The sequence below is a fragment of the Scyliorhinus canicula genome, chromosome 5, assembly GCF_902713615.1.
Source record: "Scyliorhinus canicula chromosome 5, sScyCan1.1, whole genome shotgun sequence".
NCBI classification, from domain to species: Eukaryota; Metazoa; Chordata; class Chondrichthyes; order Carcharhiniformes; family Scyliorhinidae; genus Scyliorhinus; species Scyliorhinus canicula.
Window position 1 is genome coordinate 73,273,884 of NC_052150.1, and position 20,429 is coordinate 73,294,312.

At 39.2% G+C, this 20,429-nt stretch overlaps 1 protein-coding gene across 1 annotated transcript in view; it reads left to right on the forward strand.

The window, feature by feature from the left end:
- The window catches only part of LOC119966046 (vacuolar protein sorting-associated protein 4B-like), a 43,157-nt gene extending 23,208 nt beyond the window's left edge, over nt 1-19,949 (forward strand). The window contains exons 5-11 of the mRNA XM_038797207.1: nt 1,010-1,129; nt 5,219-5,375; nt 6,189-6,337; nt 8,745-8,826; nt 9,843-10,062; nt 13,802-13,942; nt 19,127-19,949. Coding sequence (XP_038653135.1) covers nt 1,010-1,129; nt 5,219-5,375; nt 6,189-6,337; nt 8,745-8,826; nt 9,843-10,062; nt 13,802-13,942; nt 19,127-19,228 — 971 coding nt within the window. The 3' untranslated portion in view covers nt 19,229-19,949. The remainder of the gene's footprint in view (nt 1-1,009; nt 1,130-5,218; nt 5,376-6,188; nt 6,338-8,744; nt 8,827-9,842; nt 10,063-13,801; nt 13,943-19,126) is intronic.
- Nucleotides 19,950-20,429: the final 480 nt, after the last annotated feature.

Below are 20,429 nucleotides of genomic sequence, written 5' to 3' on the forward strand. Positions count from 1 at the left end.
TTCACAAAGTCCCACTATCCCATCAGCCCCAACCTCCTGAATTGCAAAGCCTCAAATTTGAAATTAATGTCCTAGATTTTAAATCCTTCCAGACCTCATTCTTTCATATTTCTGTGACTTTCTGCAGCCCTATACATCTTTTTGCTCCCTGCCATCCTGTCACTCCAACCTCAAGATTCATACACCTCTTGCTCCACCATTGGCAGCCATGTAAATCTCATAAATTCTTAAGCAACTCCACAGGGTAGCATGGTGGTTAGCATAAATGCTTCACAGCTCCAGGGTCCCAGGTTCGATTCCCGGCTGGGCCACTGTCTGTGTGGAGTCTGCACGTCCTCCCCCTGTGTGCGTGGGTTTCCTCCGGGTGCTCCGGTTTCCTCCCACAGTCCAAAGATGTGCGGGTTAGGCGGATTGGCCATGCTAAATTGCCCGTAGTGTCCTAATAAATGTAAGGTTAAGGGGGGGGTTGTTGGGTTACGGGTATAGGGTGAATATGTGGGTTTGAGTAGGGTGATCATGGCTCGGCACAACATTGAGGGCCGAAGGGCCTGTTCTGTGCTGTACTGTTCTATGTTCTATGTTCCACCTCTCCTCTTCTCATTGCTAACACCTCCTTTAAAGTTCACCTTTCTAGCAAACCCATTTTACTCTTAATTTCTCTTTCTTTGGACCATTCATTCTCCTCATAGTTCTCTGAAACACTTTGGGACCCTCTACTACCTTAAAGGGAATATATAACTGCCAGTCTTTTTGTTTCCATTCCTCTGTTTAATTTAATTCATTAAGTATGCAGAGCAATTCCATATCAGCTTCGCTACAGAGTGGGAATCATAAACTCTCAAAATCCAGAGCTATTGATGATACTGAACCTCACTTGTTTAAATGTTAATGCAGATAAAGGAGGAATGTAATTATTGAACTACTTTTTGAACAGCTATATTCAAGAGGGTGATCCCAGTGCAACTGATGAATTAATTTCTTGTATCTTATATGAATTATTATTGTGCAGGTGCCATTGTTATGGAGAAGCCAGATGTCGGTTGGAGTGACATTGCGGGTCTAGAAGGTGCCAAAGAAGCTCTTAAAGAGGCTGTGATTTTGCCTATCAAGTTTCCTCATCTCTTTACAGGTAATATTTCACAGGACTATGTCTTTGTCACTCATTAAAATCTTGCTTAGGGCATGGACTCCATTGAAATGTACTAAATGAGCGTTCCTCATGGGCGTTTCCAGTATTGTTTTGAGCTCCTGTTACAAATTCTGTTCTTTAACAGGTGACTCCAGCCCTCTCCCTGGTAAGTATTCACAGCCGTAACCCTGAGATGAGCGCCTCCTTTCACCTCAATTACATGCTCTCCTGCCGCAGATAATTTGATTCTGAAACACTCAGTCATGCCTTTGCTACCTCTATTGACTATTCCAAAGCACTATTGTCTGACCTCCCTCATTCTACCTTCTTTAAACTTGAGGACATGCAAGACTCTGCCTGTGTCCTAACTCGCACCAAGTCCCGTTCACCCATCATCCATGTGTTTGTTCAGGGCAGCACGGTAGTGCAGTGGGTTAACACTGCTGCCTCACGGCGCCAAGGTCCCAGGTTCGATCCCGACCCCGGGTCATTGTCCGTGTGGAGTTTGCACATTCTCCCTGTGTTTGCGTGGGTTTCGCCCCCACAACCCAAAAATGTGCAAGCTAGTTGGATTGGCTGCACTAAATTGCCCCTGAATTGGGAAAAATGAATTGGGTACTCTAAATTTAAAAAAGAAAATTCCTGTGTTTGTTGACCTGAGTTGGTACCTGGTTAAGCCACCCCTTAGGTAAAATTCTCATCCTTGTTTCCACATCCTTCCAGATTCTTATCCATCCCTGCTTCTGCAATCTCCTCCATCTGTACAATCCTTCCAGGTATGCACACTCCTTCATTTCTGGCCTTTTCGGTATCCCTGATTTTAATCACTCCATTATTTGTGGCTGTACTTTAGCTGCCAAGGCTCAAAGCAATTGAATTCCCTTCTTAAACCTTTCTCTTCCTCTACTTCCCCCTTTTAGATGCCCCTTGAAGCCTACCTCTGACTGAGCTTATAGTCACCTGTCCTGGTGATAAATTCTGCTTCATAATGCTCCTGTGAGATACCTTGGGACATTTAATTACATTAAAGGCACTACAGATTGTTAAAGTATAAATTCTTGCCTGCTGCATTTATCTGTGACTATTATTGTGCCCAGAAAAATATTTTAATGAGAATATTGGTGTTGTGAAACATCACTAATCTGTCACATCATTCGATAGTTCTGTATTACTGTTTCTCTATAAAGCACTGATTGCTGGAAAAAATGATTTGTATTTATATCGCACCATTCACACCACAGGAAATCCTAATCATGAAGCAGTTCCTGAAGTATAGTCACCGTTGTGATTCAAGAATGCAGCAGCCAATTTCTGCACAACTAGCTCCCATAAACATCAATGGGATAATTACCAGATAATCATCTGCTTTTGTGATGTTAATTAAGCAATAGATATTGGCCAGACACCGGGATAAAATACTCAGCAGATCAGGCAGTATCTGTGGACAGGAAAACAAGAGATTGCATTTTAGCTCAATGACCTTCCATCAGAACTGGTGAAAAAAGTAACAGAGACAAATCGAAATTCTATTGGTAAGGTGGGCAGAGCTTCAGGATGGTCATTTCTGAAAGAAAAGTGACAGTGAATTAGGCATCATTTTTTTTATCTATTACCATGGGACCTTTTATGTGTATCTCAAAGCAGAGGTTTGGCATGAGTCACCCAAAAGATAGTAACTTGGTGACAATGTAGCCTCCCTCAGGACAGAGCCTAGATTTTTGTGCTCGAGTGTCTGGAGTGGGATTTGAACCTACGATTTTGAGACTCCCATCAACTGACACCTTTTATACTTTTACCTAATTTGAGTTAATTTCATATTTCACAGCAACATGATTATAATCTAGTATTTTATTACAGTTTAGTTCAAGGCTTCAGTCTGTCAGATAATACCGGCAGCTTATCTATATTTAGCCGTTGTACATTCTGTATAAAGTGGTTTTCTGGATATTCCAGTTTGTAATCTGAATCAGGAGAGATAGAAGGTAGAAGAGATTGCAGCTTCACCTTGATAGGATTTAAGTTTCTTTGTTTTTTTTCAAAGATCTTTAAATTAAAAAGATGATTGCATGGGAGGTTCTGCCTGCCGAAAGCTCTCATCTGACAGATTCTTAGCGCTGTGGTTCAACATCATATCTCTCAGTTGTTTCACAAACATTGACTTCCATTTTTTTGTTTGTAACTTGAGATGCTTAACAATGACCACAACCATTTAGCAAATATACCCCAGCCGATACCCATTGTTTCAAAGTCACATAGATTTGCATCATTGATATTGGCATGTCAATGATGGATGAACCATAACGGCCTCTCTAGATTAATAATCAACATTTCAAATTATCACAATGAAGCAGAAAAACGCGTTGTTGAGAAAATTGTTGAACATTAGAGAAATATATTTAAAAGCCACATTTAAATAGCACTAGCAATGACCACGTTGTTTCATTCTTCGCTATTTTAGTAGAGTAATGGGTTAATGGTTAAGTTAATTATGATGTGCGGCCAACATAGTGGTTAGCACTGCTGCCTCACGGCGCCAAGGCCCCAGGTTCAATCCCAGCCCTGGGTCACTGTCCGAGTGCAGTTTGCACAACTTTCCTGTGTTTGCGTGGGTTTCACCCCTACAACCCAAAGATGTGCAGGGTTGGTGGATAGGCCATGCTAAATTGCCCCTTAGTTGGAAAAAATGACTTTAAAAAAAAAGTTAATTATGATGTAAGCACGGCATTAGGGTGATGACCAAGAGATCAGGGCAGAAAACTGTGTCTTAGAAACCATGTACTTTCGATGAAATCTCGTAAATAGTGTAAATGAATGATTTCTAGAAAAACTATATACCAACTATCTTGAATCACTTTTTATAGATTAAGTTAAACCTCTTCCAAACACTTTTTAAATGGTAACTTGAAATATTTTTCTTTCTTCCAGCATGACTGTTGTTACGGTCAATTATGGTCAGTCAACATTTCAAAAGAAAGCTGAACGCCTTTTTTAAACCAATAGAACTGAAACTGATTTCACTTTTTGCAAAATAAAACAAATGTTATTGCATATAGAACAAATTAAAGCAGACACCATAGTTTATACCCACACATGCTAGGCCCTTAAGTTTACTTCTTACTTCCGCCGAGAATTCTATCATATGTGAACAATATGTCATAAGTTATTTACTTACATGGGGAACAACGATAAGTATGCCACAGCCCTCTGGAAACTTATCAAATTCTTACCATTTCTTTATTGTGGATGCCTCAGTCCCATGTTCTGGTTACTTTTTGAATTCTTCCAAGCAAATCTGTTAGCTGCTTTCTTTGCCACAAGACTCTGTTGGGACCACTGTAGGTCCATTTATTAGTTTCAAATGAGGCAAACTTCCAGCTTCTGTTCCTTCACAAAATTCAAACTGAGATTAAGCCTCACCCACATTCACAGTGAAGATTTTGTTTTTTAAAGGTCTGCTTATCGTGTACATTTGTCTAATTGTCATTTGCTTTGTCTGTCCTCTCGGTGTGCTGCAAACTGGACACACCAATTCCAAGCTACTGCTTGAGTGGCTCTGGGTCCCTTTATATAACCTCAAGCAGTCCAAACCTGCCCTGCAGATTTGGTTTCCAAATCTCAAGTTCAGTTAGTTTCCTTAGAATTAAGGAGGGTCAGTTTACTTTCTATGTTTCCCTTTTCTGTTTCCATTATTAGTTATGCCATGCATGAATTAAGTTTCTCCACCATATGTTTTATAGCTCTTCTGTTTGGACTTTTTAACTGTAATAACCTCCCGGCTTGCTTTTGTTGCATTCACATCATTTGTTTATCAGTTTTAAATTAGGTCCACCCACCCCAGTTCCACTGCCCCAGCTCTCTGCAATTAAACTTTCATTCCTAAAATCGCATGTTATATGCTAAAGCGCGTAAACCACAAAGCAGGTATTTGCAACACTAAATTCTATAATTTCATGAGTTGCTGGTTATGAATATACAGTTCTTTGAGTGTTACCTGATGTAGTTTCCATATAATTTTACTTAGTTATGATTGTAAAGACTTTTTTGTAGCAAGGTTTTGGCTTTCAACTGTAAAGACATTTATTTCTCCAGGCAAACGAACTCCATGGAGAGGAATCCTTCTGTTTGGTCCTCCTGGAACTGGCAAGTCCTACCTGGCAAAAGCTGTGGCAAAAGAAGCAAACAACTCTACATTTTTCTCAATCTCCTCTTCTGACTTGGTCTCTAAATGGCTTGGAGAAAGTGAAAAGTGAGTTTCTATCATCCTCACTAATACGGAGCTTCGAACTAATAACTTTGACAGTTGTCTGTTTGAAAATCGGCAGTAGACAATTTTATATTTCCTGCCTCTTTGAGCTATTTTTCTAAAATACTGCATCTCATGTTTCTGACTAAGTCAATCTAGATCAGAAGTGGAAGTGTTAACCAATTAAAAGTGAAATTAACATGGCAAGATCGTTCATGTCATTGTTTGAAGCTTTGCAAAGTAGTCCTTTATTACAGTCAGTGGTCTAAAATTTGAATGAAACTGCAGTAAATGAAGGTGTTTATTCAATAAATGGCATAAATGAGATTGAATCCACTCCATTCTCCAAAATGTTATCCTGTATCTGTGTGCATTTGTCTTCCAAACCATTGTCTTTTAATATGAGGCTACACTTTGATCAGTTTTGTGAGGGCCACGAAGAATCGAGCACAGGTTTGTAGATCCAAACAGAAAGTAACTTTATTTACAACAATATGTACACAGGGCCTGTAGTTCCCTCGCTAGCTGGTACCATACTGGCCAGCTCTAATTATAAACAGTTGCAGCGAAAGCGAGACAGTCGACATGTCAAAATTGAATGGAGAAGGTTCACTTCGGTAAATCTTAACCTACAAATGCAACTGAGAATCCCGAAAACAGGAAGTAAGATTTGTGAACAAGAGTTGCATACTGTAAGGAAGACTTTTCAGTTATGAGGTATATCTCAGGTACTTGTTGGTGGTTATGTCGCAGGAATGATTACATTGCTATAAACACATTTACACACAATCGCTTCTGTATTTCTGCTTTATTCAGGTTGGTAAAGAATTTATTTGAACTTGCTCGTGAGCACAAGCCTTCAATTATCTTCATTGATGAGGTTGATTCTCTTTGTGGCTCGAGGAGTGAAAATGAAAGTGAAGCTGCAAGGCGTATTAAAACTGAATTCTTGGTCCAGATGCAAGGTAAGCATCTTTGGGGTTAGTCAGTCAGTAGTCTTATTTATAGTTTGCGCGTAAAGTTTTATGTGGAATCTAGGAACTTAAAGCATGGCATTAGAGAAGTTAATTTCAACCACCATTCCTACACAGTATTGTGAACTTTATCCAATCAATTAACCTTTTGAGCAGAGGTTTCTGAAGTTCTCTCTCTGCTTGCCCCAAAAGTAAATCAAAGTTCTCAGAATGTCAGCGAAATATTACACTCTTGTTCTTTGGTGGTTTCTCATGATGTGATGTTTTTGTGGTGTCAGGAAAACGTGTGCAGCACAGAGCTAGGATCCCCTCTTTTTTTTTTGTTGCAAAGTTCAATCTTGTTCCTGATGTTGTGTGGTTCTGTTTTTAAAAACTGTTGATGAACGCAGCATTGACAGTTTTACTGGGAGTCTTACAGTTAGCCACTGCATCAAGGAGAGAAAACAAAATCCTAATTTAGTCCTACATGAGACTGCATTTCTGAATTTGCAGTTGAAGCCTACATCTATATTATCCAGTCCTCTTAGTATTTGAAGGAAAGCTGAAATAAAGGAAATAACTTGCATTAATTTTGCATCTTTTCAATTCCTCAGGAAGTCTAAAATCCTAAAAGTCACAGAATCGCTACTGTGCAGAGGAGGCTATTTGGCTCATTGAGTCTGCACCAACCCTCCGAAAGAGAACCCTACCTAATCCCACTCCCCCGTCTATCCCCTTAACCCCATAACTCGACCTAACCATTGAACACCAAGGGCAATTTCTTAGCATGGCCAATCCACCTAACCTGCACATCTTTTTTTTTATAAATTTAGAGTACCCAATTATTTTTTCTAATTAAGGGGCAATTTAGCATGGCCAATCCACCTACTCTGCACATTTTTGAGTTGTGGGGGCGAAACCCACGCAGACACGGGGAGAATGTGCAAACTCCACACGGACAGTGACCCAGAGCCGGGATCGAACCTGGGACCTCAGCGCCGTGAGGCAGCTGTGCTAACCACTAGGCCACCGTGCTGCCCTTAACCTGCACATCTTTGGGCTGTGGGAGGAAACCAAAGCACCCAGAGGAAACCCATGCTGACATGGGGGAAAACATGCAAACTGCACAAAGTCACCAAAGGCCACAATTGAACCCAGGTCCCTGGCGCTGTGAGGCAGCAGGGCTAACTACTGTGCCACCCATAAATTACTTTGTGGCACTATTGTGGCATGCGAAACATGGCAGCCAGTCTGCACCTAGCAGGGTCTCCACACAGCAATGAGATACGACAGTTGAGTCTATTTGACTCTTACCATTTAGACATTACAACAAAAGCAACATATGGATTTGTACCTTCAACCTAGTAAATTTAACTAGAAAATGTTTGTATGTAACTGCCCGACAAGTTAAAGCAACACAGTAGTTCAGTGTTGTTGAAATCAACATGATATTAATTGAAACTGTTCAGCAAAGTTCTTATTTTATTAACAAAACCACAAATGTAAAAGATGAGCATAAGGCTGCAGTTAAATTTGGGTTTCTAAATGGCATTTGAAGAACCTCTGTCAGCAAGTTCAATTCTGAAAGTATTTCTTCATTATCGTGCATGCACCTGTTTGCCATGTCGATGTGTTAAGGATTAGAGGTCGCTGTTGATTGTAGCCTATGGTCCCAGGCTGCTTTGTGAAATATCTAAATAACTATAAGACATTACATTTTACTGAATGTTAAACTGCGGCAAATGTGTCAGTTTTATCATGCTTTTATTTATTAAATAAGACCAATAGGAAATAGTTAATCTAACCAGATAGTTGATAGACTGAGCAAAATTAATATATCTGGATGAAGCTGTCATCACCAAGAACACCCAACATCGACCTTTTAAAACAACACTTCTCTCCAAGAAAACCTGTAAACTTGTACATATGGATAAAAGGCTAGAAAAATGCTTTATCCAATTTTACTACTGTGGCATTTTCAATTATAGTTTTCCAGAGTAATGTTTCTCTCCAACTACTGGCCCACTATATAAGCTATGTCGAAATCAATAAAATACCTGCAATGTTCATCTAATTTGAGCTTTAATAGTAGAGTGCCAGTGGAAACTGAATTGTTTGAGGGAAAAGATTTTAACCGTAACTTATATTGATGAAAATCTATTATTCTTTGAACTGCAATTTTTTTAATGAATGATCTGCCTTTTGCTGAATCATGAACCTAAACATTAATTATCACATGTCTAACTAAGATATAACTACCCGAGTTTAGGTAATCAAAATTTCACTTTGTGGAATTTTCAACATGGTGAGTTTGAGGAGATAATTCAACTTGTCACTGTTCAAATTCCTACTTTCCTACTATGTCCTGTTATGTACACAATGTATGTTACACAGTAAAACTACTGATAACTTTTCACAGGTGTTGGAGTAGATAACGAAGGAATCTTGGTCCTTGGAGCAACCAATATCCCATGGGTTCTAGATTCTGCCATTAGAAGAAGGTAAAATGTTTATGCAACTTTTTTCAAAAAAGTAATGCCTTTTAAATGAAAATATCATCTGTCAGAAGATTATCCATACTGGTAAACAAATTATGACTCCCTATTAGCTGCATGCACGCAAGCATAATTATGTCGTTCTTTTATGGTTGACAAACCTGCTGTCAAGCAAACTGAAAGCGGCCCCTTGTGAAATGAGGTGCACTCAAGAATTACAGAGCAACATTCCACTGAACAATTATAATTCTTAACAAAGCAGAACAGTCGAATATTGCTTTGTGCTGTAATCAAATAGTGCAACTGTACAAAGAGCTTATGAAATACTGTGTAAACATTCTGGTGTTCTCTTGCCAGTTATTTCTCTCTATGAAATGACATATATGGGAAATGCTAAATGCACGCATCTAACATAATCTTGCATCTATTTTCAAATGGACAATGCTGTCATTGGGGAAAATCGGAAATTATTCACATGATATGGTTTTTATTATGATTTTCTGTTGGATGATGTATTTTTATCAAAGTCAAATTGTAAGTTTGAAGAAAAGAAAACCGATACCATAAAGATCTATTTGTGTTAATTATGAAAGATTCTCCTTGCAGAGATCTTAAATTATTTTGATGATAGAGTTGGCGTTTCAATTTATCTTGAATGGCGCCTAATTGATATATTAGCATGGGATGCTAAATCATTACTGAAGCCCATTTTAAATCGATGTTTTAAAGGGAAAATAATGTTCTGTTGGTATAATATTTCCAAAAAAACAAATGATCATATGCTTTGAATTTGGTCAGTCCACTTATCAATGCTAATTCAGCCCAACATTCCCACCTGTAATTTAGCAAAGCAGTGCTCAAATGTAGATGTAATGCTGTGATTGCAGAATATCATATTTTAGGTAGTCGCAAAGGTTTGTAAACCAAATAATCATCATTATTGACCAAATCACGTTATTGCACCTCATTATCATTAGTGCCTTTGGCATAATATTTCTTATTCTTAAACTGTTGTTTTCCAGATTTGAGAAACGTATCTACATACCACTACCTGAACAGGGTGCTCGTGCTGTGATGTTCAAATTGCATCTTGGAACAACACAAAACAGTCTGACTGATGAAGATTATCTGACATTGGGAAAGAAAACAGATGGATATTCTGGGGCCGACATCAGTGTCATAGTCCGAGATGCTTTGATGCAGCCGGTCAGAAAGGTTCAGTCAGCTACTCATTTCAAGAGGGTAAGGTACCATAAAAATAAATTGAGGTAATGTTCAGGAAATATGTATCCATTCTATTAATTGTACAGGTAAATGTAAATAAATTAATTGACAAAAGCTGCAATTATATTTCACCTGTTCTCACATATTTGGTTCACATCTGCCATGACAGATGTAGAATTTAGAGAATAGTACCCAAAATGAGTTGAGCTCCCTTTCTGTTCTTCACATCCTTAATTGTTTTATTAAATACCTGCCTTGCCTTCAACTCACTGTTCACTCTAGCTCACCTTTCAAATGGTTTCATTCTTACCTGTTATGACAAAAAGGAATACATCCTCTCAAAAGATTTTCATTACTGTAGGTATATGCTGGTTTGCCAAAAAGCTCCATTCTTTATCCCTGCCCCCCTTCATTTACAACCTCCCCTTGCTGACATGATTAGCACCCCATTCAGTTTTCACGGGTATATCTATCAACACTCATTGTTAACCCACTGTCTCCATTATTGAATTCAAAGCTGCTGCAAAGGTCCAAATTGCAGACAGATATTAAGACCTAAATGAATCAAAAGTTTTTAAAAGCTTACTATTTGGCTAAATTGAATGTATCACTTAATACCAGCACCTATCTGCCCTTGTCCAAAATGTATTAAACTCTGGCTTCTTCAGCTAACACTGGAGCTTTGAAGCGCAACTCCCAGTTGAAGTTGCGTCCCCATTGATCAGATGCCAAAACTGCTTTCCTTCACCATTGAAACATTACCCTCTTCTCAAAAGTTGAGGTTGCTCATAAAATCAATTCTCTTTGACCGTACATTTGTCATCCCTAACCCCCATTAAGTTTCAGACAAACACAGGGCAGCATGGTGGTTCAGTGGTTAGTACTGCTGCCTCACGATGCAGAGGACCTGGGTTCGATCCCGGCCTGGGTCACTGTCCATTTGGAGTTTGCACATTCTCCCCATGCCTGCATGGGTATCACCCCCTCAACCCAAAAAGACGTGCAGGATAGGTAAATTGGCCACACTAAATTGCTGCTTAATTGGGGGAAAAAAGAATTGGGTCCTCTAAATTTATTTTTTTTTAAATGAAAAGTTTCATATAAACATATGAATTAGGGGCAGGAGTAGGCTTTTTGCCCTTCAAGCCTGCTGTGCCATTCAATAGATCATGGCTGATCTCATTGTGACCTCAACTCCACATTCTGTCTGCCTCTGCCTTAAAAATATTAATTTAGCCCGCTTCACTGCTCTCTGGGAAAAAGAATTCCCAAGATTCCTCACCCTTTGAGAGAAAATATTTGTTCCCATTTCTATCTTATGGGAGACTTAAAAAAAAAAAATGTCCTCAAGTTCTAGTCTCTCCCACAAGCATTGACCCTGTCAGGTTCGCTCAGGAACTTATGTTTCAATAAGAACACTTCTCGATCTTCTAAATCTTAAATGGATATAAACCCAGATTGTACAACCTTTCCTTGTAAGATTACCTCCCCCATCCCAGGTATCAGTCCATTAAACCTCTGTAACACATGCATAATCCTCGCTTAAATAAAGAGACCAAGATAACACAGTACTCAAGACGAGATCTCAGCTACGCTGTACAACTGTAGCAAAACATCCTGACTTTTAAATTCCATACCCTTTACAATTAACAACACCATTCCATTTGCCTTCCTAATCACTTGGTGTAGCTGCATGCTAATTCTGATATATGTGCCAGGAAACCAAGATCCTTCTGTTCGTCAGAGTTTTACAATATCTCTCCATTTAAATAAAATGCTTCTTTTCTATCCTTCTGAAAAAGTGTGCATGTTCATTTTTCCCCATATTTTACTCCATCTGCCAAATCTCTTCCCACTCACTTGACCTATCTATATCCCTTTGCAAACTCCTTAAGTCCTCTTCATAATTTACTTCCCGATCTATCTTTATGTTTTCAGCAAATTGAGCAACTGTACATTCTTCAACTAAGTCATTGATACAAATTGTAAATAGTTGAGGCCCAGCACTGATCCCCATGGCACACCACTCGTCACAGTCCTTAGTATCCATGGATGTGCAAGTTAGGTTATGGGGATAGGGCAGGGTGGACGGGGAGTGGACATGGGTCGGTGTGGACCTGATGGGCTTAATGGCCCCCTTGTGCACTGTAGGGATTCTATGGTCCTGCTAACCTGAGAAAGGTCCATTTATCCCTACTCATCTTCCTGTTAGTTAACCGATCCTCTTTATGTTACTCCCTATATCATGAGCTCTTATTTTGCATTCTCACCTTTGATGTGGCCCATTGTCAAAAACACATATCTTTGGGTTGTGGGGGTGAATCCTATGTAGACACGAAGAGAATGTGCAAACTCCTCACGGGGGCAGGATCGAACCTCGGTGCCCTGAGGCAGCAGTGCTAACCATTGCCCCACCGTGCTGCTCTTTTTAATTCCAGGTTTTTATTGAATTCAGATGACACCAACTACTGTGATGGGATTTGAACTCACTTTTCTGGAATACAAGCCCAGTAACAATACCATTGCGCTACTGCCTTCCCTATCTGATGGGACCTTTCCAGAATCCAAGGAATTTTGGAAAATTAAAACTCGTGCACCTAATATCTCAGCAGGCATTTACTTTAAGACCCTAGGATGAAGTCCATCAGGACGTGAGAAGCTGTCAGTTTTTAGTAGAAATAATTTTCTCAGTAGCCTTTCCCTGCTGATTGTAATTGTTTAAGTTCCACCCTCCCTTTCACCTCCTGATTCACAATTATTTATTGTATGTTATTTGCACCCTCTACAGTGAAGACATTTGCAGGGTTTCTGTTCAATTCATTCACCATTTCTTTTTTTCCATTATTAACTCCCCATTCTCACTCGAGAGGACCAATGCTGGCTTTATTTTTATTTTGTTTTTAAATGCCAGTGGAAACTCTTACTATCTGTTTTTAAACTTCTAGCGTTCTAATATTCTTATTTATCCCTCTTTATTAATCATTTAGTCACTCTTTGCTGTTCTATATAATCTGTCCATTCTTATGACCTATAGAATTTGTGGAATTGTGCTTTTTAAAAAAACTTAATCGGACAACTTTGGCTTATCGTCCTGAATCTATTAACCCCCACTAAATTTTAATTATCAAATTGAGAGACAGCACATGAGCATCTTTCCTTAAAAAATTACATTAAATTTGGATTTTTCTGTTACAAATTCAAACCAACTGCGTTTGTATTTCCAAAAACAAAAGTGTCCTATGATAATTTTATGTTAGAATGTTTCTCTCCATACTCTCATATTGCTGCATTTAGTCATTGTATTTCCCCAATGTGTACATTATTTGATGAATTATTTTCGATAGGCAAGTTCTTTTGTTCAGACTTGACCCAATGAAAATCAATTTTACTTATTGTTATTTATGCAATAACTAGTTGAGCAGTCAGTCTATTGTGAAATCGTGGATGCAGCAACACATAACATCTTAGCAATTGACTGCTATAAGCTGGCAACTAGATCTGATGGAGGGTTATGAATCTGAAATGTTAACTTTAACTATCTCTTCAGATGCTCCCAGACCTGAATGTTTCCAGCGTTTACTTTGTTTATTTCAGATTTTGAACAATATTTTGCTTCTGTTAACAGCTCACAAACTGTTAACCAATTCACGTGGTTACTCCAGCTACTGTACAGAAGATGCATTTAAATAAAGTCCGTATTTAACATTGTTAACTTGCAACATATTAATTAAGTAGTTTGCCTTTTTTAAATTTGTAGGTCAGAGGTCCTTCAAATGCTGATCCATCTGTGATTGTAGATGACCTCTTAATGCCATGTTCACCTGGTGATCCTAATGCTTTGGAGATGACCTGGATTGATGTTCCAGGGGATAAACTTCTGGAGCCTGTCGTGTCTATGGCAAGTGACCTTAATTTCTGCATATATTGCCATTATGTCTCCGATAGATCTCTGGTTGTTTCCCCATGTCATGAAGGTGAAATGTTTAAAACCGCCATGCCTGTGCAAAACAATCTGATTGAAATAAGGGCAGCACGGTAGCATAGTGGTTAGCACAGTTGGTTCATAGCTCCAGGGTTCCAGGTTCGATTCCCGGCTGGGTCACTGTCTGTGCGGAGTCTGCACGCTCTCACCGTGTCTGCGTAAGTTTCTTCCGGGTGCTCTGGTTTCCTCCCACAGTCCAAAGAAGTGCGGGTTAGGTGGATTGACCATGGTAAATTGCCCTTAGTGTCCAAAAAATGTTAAGTGGGGGTTACTGGGTTACGGGGATAGGGTAGATACGTGGGCTTCAGTAGGGTGCTCTTTGTCAGGGCCGGTGCAGACTTGATGGGCCGAATGGCCTCCTTCTGCACTATAAATTCTATGATGAACCTATACTTGGGTAATAAATAATTTGGCAGTTGGATTGTTTGCATTGCATGATTCAATTTAATTGGTTACTTTGGTAAATGTGAAAAATTAGACACAATTGTTGTGCATTCGACTCCATTTACCACACCATGTTGAAGTTATTTCATAAATAATGTGCTTTGAAATGTTTTGCGACACAAGGAACTGCATAAAGGTATATGCCTACTTTGCACCTTAACATTTCTATTCCTGATTAAAAGAATCATATTCTTCAAAAATGCCAAAAGTTTGAGTGCTGTGAATTTTCAATTTCTCCGTTACTTCTCTGTATTTTAATTCTTTTCAACCCTGCCCTACCACTCCTTTCCATTTTAGGAACTTGAGATATGAACATTTCCCCTCATTCCCCTTTCAAGATTTTTTCCAAGATTTTTTTGTTATCTTCTTAATCTCAGTCTTGTATTTCGTTCCAATCCTGACACACTCTGGATGACTTAGTCCTTCTTTATAATGCTTTTGGGCCACTGTACACATGCAGTCTTTGTCCTGTATGCATCAGATTTTACTATTGCTACAGAACAACAAACAATTAAATAAATTGCTGAACTTAATAAAAGACTGGAATACGAATCGGAAGTCATGTTTAAACTGTACAGTGCTCTAATCAAACCACAAATTGTACACTGGGAAACCTTTACACCTTGGAGGTGAGACCAAGGCACAAAATATTTTAATTATTTCATGGGATGTGGACGTCACAGCAGAGGCCAGCATTTGTTACCCATCCCAAATTGTTCTTGAACTGAGTAGTTTCCTGGAGGACAACCAAGAGTCAGCCACGTTACTGTGGATCTGAAGTCACCTGTAGTGACCCAAGTGAGTTGTTACAATAATCAATGATAGTTTCATGGTCATCATTAGTTTTATATTCCAGATTTTTATTAAATGAATTAAAATTCCACCAGCTGTCATAGTGGGATTTAAGATATACCCAGCGTCTTGAGATTGCTAGTTCAGTGATTTTACGAGTATGTCACCATCTCCCCTCCCTAATTGTTGTTCCTGTTATATGATGGAGGAATAATGTAGCAACTTGTCTTTAACTTCAAGTTTATTCTGCATTCAACTCGCCAGAGATACAAACTCACATATAATTACTCCACAGCAATTGTTTCTGCTTTGTCCATTTATACTCTCGAGTTTGAGTCAATGACCATTACCTCTTCATAAGGCAATTAGCGTAACAATGTTATTGTCACAGCATGCACTTGCTGGTACATTGACAATTCCGGCCCTGATAATTTAAAGAATGGATTATAAGCAAAGACTGGAGAACCAAGTCTGTCAAAACTTGAAACCAGGAACTTGAAGGAGATCTCCGATACAAGGTATGGTGTAGATGGTATACAAAGGTAAATCTGGGCTGCTATTTCAAATTAAAATGGTAATAGAACCAGGAAAGCAAGGTTTATGCAGCTAATTTACAGCTAGTGTGAGAAAAGTGTTCGCAACAAAAATTTATTGTGTAAAACGCATTTTAAAATAAACTAATGAAAGCAAAATGCAATTCTTTCCACATGGATGAATTAGGATAGGGCAAATATTTTCCTGAACTAAAGTTGCCTTGTAAACTATTCAGTCACTCTTTTTGTCCTCAGTCATGTGATTATCACTTCAAATAGTGAGCTCAACACTTTGAGTAACATCTAACTTCTCACTAACTGTGCAGTGAGCGTGGCGCAGTGGTTAGCACTGCTGCCTCATGACACCGAGGACCCGAGTTCGGCCCCGGGTCGCTGTCTCTGTGGAGTTTGCACATTCTCTCAGTGTCTACGTGGGTCCTACCTTCACAACCCAAAGATGTGCAGGGTAGATGGATTGGCCATGCTAAATTGCCCCTTAATTGGACTTTGTTTTTAAATTACACAGTGCTAGCTTTTGATACAGTTTACATTTGCTCTTTAAGTGATCTGTAATGCACCAGTCAGGCCTGTTACTGCTAGATTTTGAAGTTGTGGCCATCCATCCATGAATTAACTCGCTCACATGAACAAGAGTAGCACAGTGGTTAGCACAGTTGATTCACAGCTCCAGGGTCCCAGGTTCGATTCCCGGCTTGGGTCACTGTCTGTGCGGAGTTTGCACGTTCTCCCTGTGTCTGCATTGGGTTTCCTCCGGGTGCTCTGATTTCCTCCCACAGTCCAAATGTGTGCAGGTTAGGTGGATTGGCCATGATAAATTGCTCTTCGTGTCCAACAAGGTTAGGTGGGGTGACTGGGTTACGGGGATAGGGTGGAGACGTGGGATTAAGTAGGGTGCTCTTTCCAAGGGCCAGTGCAGACTCGATGGGCCAAATGGCCTCCTTCTGCAATGTAAATTCTATGATTCTATGAAGAGTAGGCCAGTCAATCCCTGGAGCCTATTTCACCATTAGTACTTAATGACTGATCTATAACTTAACTCCATCTCCCTAATAATAATCTTTATTAGTGTCACAAAGGCTTACATTAACACTGCAATGAAGTCACTATTAAAATCCCCTAGTCACCACGCAACGGCGCCTGTTGGAGAATTCCAAGGGGGAATTCAGAATGTCCAATTCACCAAGCAAGCACGTCTTTCGGGAATTGTAGTAGGAAACCGGAACACCCTGAGGAAACCCACGCAGACAGGGGGAGAACGTGCAGACTCAGCAGAGACGGTGACCCAAGCTGGGAATCGAACCCAGGTCACTGGCACTGTGAAGCAACAGTGCTAACCAGTATACTACCGTGCCGCCCGGCTTGGTTCCCTAACCCTTGGTATCCTTGCCTATTAAAAATCTTACTGATCTCTGGTCTGAGATTTCAATTGACCTAGCTTCAATGGCTTTTAGGGGAGAGAGCTCAAGATTTTGATAACTCTTTGTATGAAGAAGTGTTTTCCAATATCACCCCTGAACAACCTATTTCTAATTCAAACATTATGCCCCTTATTCCGGACTCGTACACCAGGGGAAATATTTTTTCTCCTGTCTACCCTATTAATTTTTCTTATTCGTTCATGGCTGTGCCAGCATTTATGTCCATCCCTAATTGTTCTTGAAGGAGCAGTTAAGAGTCAACCACATTGATGTGGGTCTGGAGTCACATGTAGGCTAGACCAGGTAAGGACGCAGATTTCCTTCCCTTATAATAATAATATAATAGTAATCTTTATTATTGCCACAAGTAGGCTTACATTAACGCTGCAATGACGTTACTGTAAACATCCCCTAGTCGCCACATTCTGGCGCCTGTTCGAGTACACAGAGGGCGAATTCAGAGTGACCAATTCACCGAACAAGCTTGTCTTTTGGGACTTGTGGGAGGAAACCGGAGCACCCAGAGAAAACTCTCACAGACGCGGGGAGAACGTGCAGACTCCGCACAGACAGTGCCCAGGCCGGGAATCGAACCTGGGACCCTGGCACGGTGAAGTAACAGTGCTAACCACTGTGCTACCTTGCCTAAAGGACATTAGTAAACCAGATGCGTTTTTACAACAATCTACTGTGGTTTCATGGTCATCATTAGAATTTTAATTCCAGATTTTTATTGAATTCAAATTTCACCATCGGCAGTGGCGGGATTTAAACCTGGGTCCCCAGAGCGTTACTCTGGGTCTGTGCTTTACTAGTTCAGTGACAATATCACTATGTCACCGCCTCCCCTCTTGTCTACCATCTTCTATATTCAAGTAAATTCATGCTTGGCTTGTGTAATCTGTCCTTATAATGAACTTCTTAGCCCCATTATCATTATGGTGAACCTGAATTACAAACCCTACAAGACCAACATTTCCTTCCTGAGATCCAAAATTGATTGTAGAACTCGGGTGTGGCCTAGCCAGAGCTCTGAACAATTATAAATCATTTCTAATCTTAATGATAAAGACTACCGGTCCATTAGCCATTCTTAATTCCTTATGTGCCTGTGCACTAGATTTTAGTGATATCTGCTCTTGGGGCCATTATATATCTCTGCCTCTCAGCATTTAGAAAATACTCTAATTTTTAGTTCAAATGGATGACCTTGCACTTGTCCACATTTAAGTTCAATTTGTCACAGATTTGTCCACTCACTTACTCTATCAATGTCCGTTTGCAACTTTCTGCCCCTATCTACACACAGCAAGAAGATTTCTGCTTGCTCCTTGATATTGAGTATTCTCTACAGAGAATATAAAAAAATGGAGTTCCACTTGAAATGAAATGAAACTTAGTATTCATGTGTGGTATTTGATATAGCAGTATCAACCTAGGAAAATAGAGAAAAGCCAGGTGCAAGGGTGATGCACATCTCTGTATAAAAAATAGAGCTTGTGAGAATAGTGTGGATAATATTTATTGGTCAAATGCTTTTTTAAAACCATTTCTTATCTTATCAAAATATTGAGTTGCCCTTGGATGAAGATTAACTTTATATACATCCTGAGTTTAAAATGTTTAAAGAACTGGTTCATATTTTTAAATGAAGGGTATTAAGTATACCATTAAGTTCTTCAAAAGTTTGGTTCCTATTAATTTGTGAAATGAACTGTTGGGAATATAAGAGCTTTGCAAAGAACTGTGGTCAATTCTAACAGTTCAGAGTGAAAGCGGAAACTAAAAGTCTCCTAAAACAGTAGCATATGAAAATAGTCTTACAATTTGCGAGGATTATTCATGACCGTCTCTAACTGCACTTAATAATTTCCCTGTTTCTTTCTCTTCAGCCTGACATGGTGCAATCGTTAGCAAACATAAAACCAACTGTTAATGATGAGGACCTCATGAAGTTGAAGAAATTCACAGATGACTTCGGTCAGGAAGGCTAAACCATAAGACCTTAATTTGCACTGCAAACTATTTTTCTTTCCTTGTACATCTCTTTTTTTCTATCCACTTAAATCAATTGCATATAATAGTTCTTCATTTTATTATTGGAAAGTCACGTGTTTCAGGCCATGGGATTGAATACATATATATATATATATATATATATGTGTGTGTCTTAAATCCAACTTTATATAATTTCTACATTTGCCTATTAGGACACTAGTTCTCGTATATAAAAATCTAAAAAAGGTTAAGAGAAACGATACGGATTTCATCAAGGGTTTAGCATGATATTTAAATATCACTGGAATAATTGCGAATTTTAAAATGAACGAAGTACCCTGTACATACAATGTGCTGACATTAAGGAATGTAAAGTAATCTTGGCTATCATTGAGACATTCTAAACATTTTGTGAATGGTGCATTTTAAGGAGACTTTGCACATAAGCTCTAATAACTATACTTGCCCATAGGATTGGACCATTTCATCGTACTTCAGGTAGGCTCTAAAATTGATGATTGTGTATAAAATATAAACTTGAAGCTTTGTATTGGAGAAATTGGGACTACTTTTCCGGTTATTTGTATTCAAAGAAATATGAAAGAAGTGCGAAACTTCCATATATGTAGATTTTTTTTATAATGGAAACCTGTTTGAGGACCCTCATATTTTCTGTTTACTTTCTGTTTTTTGTAAATAAAACTTGTATCTACTGAACGCTGTTCTGTTTGGCATTCTCATTTCAGAAGATGGTGTTTAGATGTTTGCCCTTACTGTTGTTGCTCGTTCTGGGTGAGTGTGCTTAACACTCAATTTGGCTCTGTTTCATTACTTAGCTATGGAGTCGCCAGGTATCGTTAAGATACCGCCACAAGTTTCAAGGTCAAGTTCAAAGCAATAAAACCATACACCAATTAGTAAGTTCAAACAAGACACGTTTATTATATTACAATAATCTACTAATCATGCATATAAAACTATAATCCTAGGCTAATCCTACCGCTAATAGGCCAAATACTTATCTGGATAAGGGGACTGCCGGATCAGGGAACAACGGCTTCTAGCTTTGTCCTGGGTCCGCAGGCTTCCAGTAGTTATGGACTACAGGGGGTCAGGAGTGTCTATCTCGTAGCGTGCGTTGTGACTTGGTTGTTGGCGGCTTCTGTCCAGACCTCTCCTCCTCAAGGTTCTTCTGCC